We start from the raw sequence: 9,243 nt of genomic DNA, 5'->3' as shown, positions 1-9,243 counted from the left end.
ATGTAGAAGCTAAGCTAAATACCCCCAGTTGATGAAAAAAGAACTTTCTGTTTACATGAAGACTCCTTGTCTGGGAATGGGCTGCCCCAAGTGACTCTGAGGACAGAAGGGACAGGACGGACCTCGCCCTTAAACGGTGCCCCTGGATGGATCTGGTCCCAGGGCGTCAGCAAAAGAATAAGCAGAATCACAGGCTACGCTGGTGTGTGTCCTCCTCTTTACAGAGGAGTTAGTGGGTTTTTGTCTCACTTCCCCTCAGGCCGGGAGCACTGTGTGAGCACTGACACTATCATCCCACGATGCACAATAATACTCAGCCTCGTCCTCAGCCTGGAGCCCAGTGATGGTCAGGGTGCCAGAGTTGCCAGACGTGGAGCCAGAGAATCGTTCGGGGACCCCCGAGGGTCTGCTATCATCCGAATACATAACGGTTTTAGGGGACTTTCCTGGGAGCTGTTGGTACCAGTTAACACCATTACCACCCCCAATGTTGGAGCTGCTTCCAGTACAGGAGATGGTGACCGTCTGACCCAGGGCCCCAGACACGGAGGGCGGCTGAGTCAGCACAGACTGGGCCCAGGACCCTGCAAGGGGGAGAGACACAGACAGGGTGATGCTGGGGTCTTGAGACAAGAGGAGACACAGGGCCCCACATGTCCTCCCAGGGCCCCTTCCCCTGTCCCTGCATCCAGTCACCTGTGCAGTGAGCGAGGAGGCTGAGGATGAGAGGGGACCAGGCCATGGTGGAGGTCATCACCGATCCTGCCTTCTGTGGCCCCACAGCTGAGCAGAGCCTCCCCTCATCTCTCCCTTCCCCTCTTCATCCTCTGAGAGAGGGAGGGCCTGTCCATGCAAATGAGACCCCCAGCTCTCTGACCCCTCATTGGCCCTGGGTCAGGTCCCTCTGCCTGAGGATGTGAGAGGGGGTGGGCAGGGGAGGGACTGTGTGTGCCCAGGGGTGGGGAGGTCCCAGATATGAGCCCTGAGCACAGGGCACAGGCAGGGCCAGGTCACAGGCCCAACTCTGATGACCCTTGACTCAGAAATGGGTCCAGAGTGCCCCCTGGTGTCCAGACTCAGACACATCATTATGTGACATGGTGACCAGAGCCCATCAGACCCATCTCCACACCCCCCCAAAACTGTTTTGGCAACTGTTCCCTGCATTAGGGCCTGACCTGTTGTCCATATATGTCACCTCCCATTAAGTCAGGACACATTATATGCTCATCTAAGAGTCTTCACAGTGAGGCTCTCCATGGTTCCCTTCTCTGTTCCTGGGTCAGGACTGAGACATTATCTCTACACAAACTCTTCTAGAACAAGGTCCAGTCCAGAGCAGCGACAGGTCCGCATGGACAAAGGGTCCCTCTGTGCAGGATGTTGGGACTTTCCTTGTATGTGCTTTCTCCCTGATTTCCGGAGCTCTCCTTCCTCTAAGGTCCTCACAGAACTGAGGAGATGGGGAGCTCTTCCCTCCAGATTGTGTGTAGAAATCCTCCCGTGCATTCCTAGAGGGTCACACACTGAACATCTTTGCCACCTGTCACTCATTCCCCCTGCATGAAACAACAGGTTTCCACACATTGGGCAGGGATTCCCTCCTCAGCTCTGTCCTCCCAGCACAGACACGAGTCTGCAGGAGTCCGGCCACGTGAGTGTGTGTGGCCCTGACCTCAGAGCACAAAGGGCAAATCTGCTGGAAAATCTGGGAAGAAAGGAGGGACAGCTGTAGATGCTCTGACAGGGACCTAGTGACAGAGTTTATGTGTCAGTCACCACAGAGCCAACCTCATACTTAAGATGAACGTGCTATTTTATACATAAGTCCATTCAGTAAGACTGATTTAAACTCAATCACAATGTCAGTGTGAAGATGCACGTACAATCAAGAGTGGACTTTACTCAGATCTGTGCTTAGCGTGGAGAGAATCTGGGTGGAAAGAGTGGTACAGAAATGCCTTCTGTTCTCAGGAGAATAGGGGTTTATATTCTTTTTCTCAAATCACTTATTTGTACCATGTGTCTGGTCTCCAAGGTAGGAAAGGTCAACGTGGTGCAGTGAAACCCCTTGAGGGGCCTGTTCCTATGAACTCAGAACCATCCTGCTGACAAAATTATCAAACACAGACAGAGCATCCAGGACAGAGGGATTTGGGGTCAGACCACTCTCTGGGGTGAGCACAGCTCTAGTCCCTGCAACTGTGTCCAGCATGTTCAGGATGGAACCTTTATTCATTCAGCCACCCATGACTATGGGAATGGATATCTACCACCCAAGGCCAACTGGACCCAGAAGTTTCTGTCAAAGGTCCCACATATGAGTGTTGGCAAGGTGGAGATAAGGGGGAAGGTGTCCCTGAGGTCACAGGCCCTGTGGCCCTGGGTTGGGACAGAAGACTTTCCATCAAAGTGCAGCCTGGCTAGAGGTGTCACTGGGGTGACTGAGGGAGGGACAGCCCAGGGCTGAGAGCACAGGGAGGGTGTGTCTCGTGTCCCCCATAGACCTTGAGCTCTAAGGGAGCAGCACTGAAGCTGGGGTCCCAGAATCAAGGTACCGATCAGCCTCAAGCCCTGACTGGAGCTCAGAGTTGGAGTGGGCTGAGCTGACCGTGGGGACAGAGACTCCCCCTGGGATTCCTGAGCATCAGCCTCATCCCAGGACAGCAGGTGTTCAGAGCCCATCCTGGATGCCCTGGGGACAGGACCGCAGTCACACTAGATGTCTCCAGTTTTCCTATGGAGGAGGACTCTGCCTTCTGGAAATTGTGACACTGAGGATGGCTGGGTGAGCCCAGGTTGACCCTGACTTTTAGAGGGACAGAGAAGCCTGGAACCTGCAGAGGCCCAGGCACACTATTCACTCACTGGGAAGAGAGGTGTGTGTGTTTGTCTGTGTGTGTGACCAAAAATGAGGCTGCCTGACCCCTGTCCCTCTTATGACTTTGGAACACCCTGAAGGATAGTTCTCCATGGTGATTCTCTTTATAAAACTCCAGGGTCATGATCCTGCATTTAGAAGTATGGAACTCAAAGATTTTTACTGGTAAAGGACTTATTTAGGCCAGGAGGGCTCATGTGAGAGCAAACCTGTTAATAATTCACTCAATTGGGAGTCCAGGTCCTGTTGAGTGACAAGAACTCTGTCAATTTTTTATCTCTGCAGACACAAGACCTACAGCTGTGGGGTTTTCAGGTGTCTGGAAGCACAGGGCAGAGGGGAGCATACAGCCTCCTCCTTCCTGCCCCACATCCCAGCCAGACCCACAGTCCCCCATGTCCCCAGATGTCTACCAGGGAGTGAGAACAATATATAGCTGGCGGTTTTCTGTGTGTGAAAAATCACTACAGCTTGGGACTTTATGAATCATGCAAAAATATTTCTGTGCTCGAATTACTATCCAGACAATTCTTAGGAATGAGAATCTGGAGCATAAGATACATAGTGACATATCTTAAAATACGCAGGCGATCCTGTGTCTGTGGATTCCTCCAAGACTCCCCATGGGTGGGGGCATCAGTTAATTCTGAAGTGGGTAAAAATCAGCAGATCCCATGTGCAAATACATACAGGTAGATGAATACATTCTTTTCATGAAATGTAATAACTTTATTTTCATATTAAAGAGACTTACTAGGGGGCTCCAGAGAGGCGAAGTAGGTTGAGCTTCTGAACCTTGGTTTATCTCAGTTCCTGTTCGGAGTCTCCTGAGCTCCAGCCCCTCAAAGGTCTCTGCCCTGAGCATGGATCTTCCTAAGACATTCTCTCCCTCTCCCATTGTATTCTCTCTCTAAAATAAATAAATAAATCTCTAAAAAAAAATAAAGAGATTGCCTGGGAGTGTTGGCAACACAAAATAAAGCCTGGGGTGAGAGCGGGAAGGAGAATGTGGGGGGTTGCAAGCAACTGAATTTTGTGGTCATTCTTCTCTTTAGAGATGGACCCTGGAGACTGGGAAATACATCAAGATCATTTCCAGTTTTCTCTGAAATCCTGACATGGACACATAGGTGAGACTGAAGACCCAGAGCGGATCCTAAAGCCTGAGGGATGCAGGAGCAAAGAGGATAAGAGGAGGATGCGGGGAGTGTTATCAGGGAGAGTCTGCAGGATCCGGTCCAAGTTCACCTGTAGCTGGTTCAGAGAGAGGAGACTGTGTCTGTGACCAGGGTTATTGTCAATGTATCAGCTGTGGATACATCAGTCGTGACACAAGGTCACACTTTATGGAATAAGATGATAGAACGGATTGTGGAGGAATGTTCGCTGGGCAGTATGTTCAGCCATAGACACAGAATTCATTCCTGTCCATCTTCTCCAGATTGAGTGGGGGTGTGCAGTTGGGCTCGGATGTCTCATGTGTCTGTGTCTTCCTCGGATGCCCCCATTTACTGTCACTTTCCATGCATTACATGAGTCTTCCTCTTTCCCTGTTGAAGGATAGATCGTCGTGCAGAAGAGACCACCCCACTATGTCTCTCCAGGTAAGTTTCTTACTGAAAAGAGGCTCAGAAACAAGATCCGTGTGTCCAGAGGTTTTAGACCCACTTCCTCCTTATGTGAGACTCTGTGAGGAGCGGTAGCTGCTCCCACCGCCCTGAGCTGCAGCCCAGTGATAGTCCGCCTCGGCCTCAGCCTGCAGCCCCGAGATGCGCAGAAGCCCCGCATTGGCCGAGGCGTCTTTGGAGCCCGAGAAGCGGCTGGGGACGCCGGAGCCCTGGTGCTTTCGGAGTCTGAGAAGTAGTACAGCTGATCCCTGGGAGGGCTCCCTGGCTGCTGCTGGATCCAGTAGATGTTACAGCCACCAACACTGATATCCCTGCTCAGGGTGCAGGTGAGTCTGTCTGTCATTCCTGCAGATGCAGGGAGGGAGGGTGGCCGGGTCAGCTCGGGCTGGGACAGGGAACCTGCCAACACACACACTCATAGGATATTGGATAGGTTCAATGCAAATTTTCTCTAGACTCTGAAGCAGAGGGGTGATGCAGGCTGTTCCCCGAGGCCTATCCCTACCTGTGCAGTAAAAGAGCATCCCCAGGAAGACAGGAGTCCAGGCCATGGTGACACAGACCCAGGTTCCCCAGTGGGCTGGGCTGCCCTACGCCTCCTTTTCTCCTCCAGCCTCTGCCACATGAGGGGCTCTATATGCAAATATGGTCCATGCAGATAGTCCCTACCCCTCACTTTCCCTGAGCCTGGTGCTGGAACTCAGTTCACATCACACACTGAGGAGGATGGAGGTTGGCTTCAGCCGTGGGGCCAGCCCTGGGAGGAAGCACCTGCTGAGATCACACACAGGTCCCCTCGGGACACTCTGCCAGACCAGAGGGGACACAGCTGCTGAGTCCCATCAGGGAGCACAGGACCCAGCCCTCAGGCCCAGACTCCTTTGACTGGTTCTCACTAATGAGCTGCTTTTTTAGCACAAGGCAGTCCCACAGCACGAGCTGCTGGTCCAGGGCACACATGTCACCAGGGTCCGAAGCCCCCAGAGTCCAGCTGGGGTCTGCATCTCACTTGGTCTGATTTCTAGATATGATGGTCCTTCAGGCCTGCTGATGATATTGTTGAATCTCTCTGTCAGAAAGAGTCCTGGTCTATGGGAATGTAAACCCATACGTATATTATGGGATATTTAATTAAAGGAACATCTCTTTTTTTTTTTTTTTACGATTTTTATTTATTTGTTTAACACACAGATAGAGAGCACAAGTAGGCAGAGCAGCAGACAGAGGGAGAGGGAGAAGCAGGCTCTCCGCCGAGCAGGGAGCCCAATGCGCGGCTCGATCCCAGGACCCTGGGATCATGACCTGAGCCAAAGGCAGCCGCTTAACGACTGAGCGACCCAGGCACCCAAGGAATATCTCTTTTGAATGGAGATCAGAGACCACTAGGGGGAGTCTCGTGCCCACCGCTCCTCAATTGCAGACCTAGCAGGAGCACAGACTTTGCAAGTCTGCAAGCCTGTAGCCAGTCCCTTCCTACCTCAGGAAGAGGAAGACTTCTTCCTGCCCTGGCAACAGCCCAGCCAATGAGAAATTGTCACAACGCCATCAATGACAAGCCCTGTAATTAGAATTCCCTTTTATTCCCATGGACTTTTTGTCCCTCCCACACTCACCCTTTGCTCCATAAAAGAGCTTCCTTATCCTTTGTTCCCTGCACTTGCCTGTGGTTTTGCCATACCTTACCTGTCCTGGATTCCAAGTTTTTGCTTTTCTTCAATAAACCCATTATCACTGGGGAAAATAAATGGCACATTTGTATTTAATGTACAGAAAACAACTGAAGTGGCCAGTGACCCCCGCAGGAGATTCTAGAAAAAGCTGAAGGACCCATATGTGCAACACCTGATGTCCCACACCAAGGAACAGTGGATCTGGTTTTGTTTGTTTGCTTGTTTGAATGTCCTGCAAGGGTTCTTCAGGGCATCAGCACAAAATGGACATATTCTAGGATATAAAAATGCTCAGTGATATGTGCAAAAGATTACACTTTGGCAAAATTCACTAGATACGTAATTGTCATAACATCTGTAGATTCAGTTGATTTGGTAATATAGAAAAATTAATAAATTTTATAGACAACAATAGTGAATAACATGAGATTTTTCTCTAAAATTTAGATATATCTAAATAAAGTGGGTGGTTTTTGTATATCTGTGTCATATATTTCTTTTTGGGATTTTCCCACAAGCTTTAGCAATTGCAGTTAAGGAAATAATATAATAACATCATCAATATGATCAACCTAAATATGATAAAATAATAAAATAAAATAAGATCATTTTCCCACCATAAATTCTTGTTCATTATGTCCTGCTTCCTAGCAAGATCAGTATTTTAAAGTCCTACTGCAGATATTTTGACTGCCACTTTAGACCAGACTAGAAACTCACTTCTCAAACTCCCCTTCATATACACTTGTATCAACTCAGCAAATGTCCCCAGACTTGTTGCTGGATCTTTTGGAAATGATCCAGGATCTTCAGTAAAGAATGCAAGGTCTTTAGTAAGGAATGCAGTAAATAAACCCCTGTTGCCCTCAGGTCGTCTCTCCTCATAGCATTCACACAGAACTTTCACACAGTCAACCAATGGCTGAAATCCTTCAGTTGTTCCTAACTTCTTTTGCAGAAACTATATCACATTAGCCCCACTGAGATGCCCTTTCATTTGCTGATCACGCCTAGCTGCACACCCACCTGCGGCCCCTGTCCTGGTCCTCAGTGCCCTGGCCTCATCACTCTTCTGTCCTTGGAGCCCCCTGAGCTCCTGCCCCTCCCATGGCCCCCACACCAGCTTCTCTGTCTGTTGGCAGTAGCTGGGCTCATCCCCTGGTCCGAGTGAGGGCACACACGTTGGCACATTGGAGTATCACGTAATAGCAGGACTCACATACATCATGCCTGGTAGGGACAGACACATATGTACTGTGGACGTATCTGATGTTGCACAAAATTATACAAAATGGACACTGCACCCATCCCCCTACCACAGCCATCATCAATACAAGTGAGATATTTGATGAGAACAATTCCTAAGCAGCACATAAGTAATCAGTCGTATATTGCCTCCCTTCATCTACTTCTCCCTGGCAGAACCATCTCTCCTGTGAACACAGAGCCCACACACCCGTCATTCCTGCATCATGAGGTTTTCTGCCAGGACCTCTGTGGGATTTGGGGCTGAGGAGTTGATACTGGACTTCCACGGACCACAGAGTTGATTTTGAGCTCTGTATTTAACACATTTGGACAACTGATCATCTCACAGTCCCTTAGTCAAGAGAGCTCTTGGCAGGAATTCATCCAACTAAATCATATTCTCAGTTTCTTTGAAATCCCGTCTGTCTCCTCTCCTTAACATTTACTCCACCATCTACCTGTTCCCTGTGATTTCTTTACCCAAGACTGGAGGCCATTAAGTCCTTCTTCTCTGTATATACACACAGTTATTCGCCCTTATAAAAGGAGGAAGTCAAATCTAGAGAACATTATGCGAAGTGGGATAAGCCCGTCCCTGAGGGCAAATCCTACCTGATTACCCTCACAGTGAAACTCAGAGGAGCAGAGAAGAGAAGGGTGGTTGCCACGACTAGGGTAGGGGAAATGGCAAATATCTGTTCAGTGAGTATAAAATTTTAGTTTTGCAGGATAAATAAGCCTCAGAGAATTGTGAGACAACATAGCCTCTCTAGCTTATAATACAATATTGTGTGCTTTAAAATATGTTAAGGAAATAGATCCCATGTCATGTGGTGAGGGAGAGAGGAGCCCTAGTCTTGATGCAGGGAGTCTATTTTGGGTGCTGAGGTGAATACAATCATTGCTTTCATAACAAATTATATAATTGATTTGACACTTCAAAAAGTGTCAAGCATATACAGAATTGTTTGGAGATAGAAAACTTGGGGTCACTACTTGGCAAAAGAAGGATGAGGACCATCCATGAGTCCTTGTATCCAATCAACAAATCTGGTGGATGGGGCATCAAGAGGGAAGCAGAGTCACTGGGGGAGAACGTGTGGAGTGAGAAGACTGGGGAAGCCACATCACTGAGGGGCACGTGGAAGAGACTCAAACCTAGATGAGAGGGTAAGAGCGCCCCACTGTTATTTGTCGCTTTAATTGTTCACCTATTATCACAAGTGATTTCTTTCTACATCTGCTTTGGTGTCAAAGTGACAAGGCAGGAGGCTGGGTGGGAGGAATAGCACCTCCGCTATTCAAGTGAGGACAGGCAGGAGAATATTGGTGAACATGAAAGGAAGTACATTTTTCTCTCTCCCTTTCCCTGCTGATATCTTCATTTCTTTAAATCCCTGTTCCTCCTCACTTATTACAATCATGGATCCCATTATCATCATTGTAATCCATCCTTTGTAACTGCACCATGGTTAGTCCCACTCACCTCACTAACCCACCCACCCATCCAATCCGCCAGGATGCTCTCTCTCCACTTGAACCTCCAGCTGAGTGTGGCTATAGGTGCACGTGGCCATGCTGACTGCTCCCCTGTGAATGCGTGAGACCCCTCTAGGATGTCCCTAGTTCAGACACTGTGTGAGCCTTCATTTCTCACATCCTTCTCTGTAAAGCATGGTTATGTCCTTTCTTTTCTGCAACATGTGGCCAAGTTCCCTCAATTTCCTTGAAGTTATGAAGTATCTTCCAACCACTCCAAATAGGAAAATAGAAGCGAGAAGATGAGCTGCATGAAATCACCTACTACCTATTGACA

At 48.9% G+C, this 9,243-nt stretch overlaps 1 gene segment (V, D, J or C); it reads right to left on the bottom strand.

The window, feature by feature from the left end:
- Positions 1 to 255: 255 nt before the first annotated feature.
- Positions 256 to 754, bottom strand: LOC135362469 (immunoglobulin lambda variable 1-40-like). The segment is given in 2 exon segments: positions 256 to 584; positions 697 to 754. Coding segments are annotated over 2 exon segments (387 nt in total).
- Positions 755 to 9,243: the final 8,489 nt, after the last annotated feature.

Source organism: Mirounga angustirostris, unplaced genomic scaffold (genome assembly GCF_029215605.1).
Source record: "Mirounga angustirostris isolate CCGP_5_RB_7025 unplaced genomic scaffold, mMirAng1.0.hap1 SCAF_14, whole genome shotgun sequence".
Taxonomy (NCBI): domain Eukaryota; kingdom Metazoa; phylum Chordata; class Mammalia; order Carnivora; family Phocidae; genus Mirounga; species Mirounga angustirostris.
The sequence above is the reverse complement of the archived record's forward strand: the minus strand, read 5'-3'. Positions and strand labels throughout refer to the sequence as shown.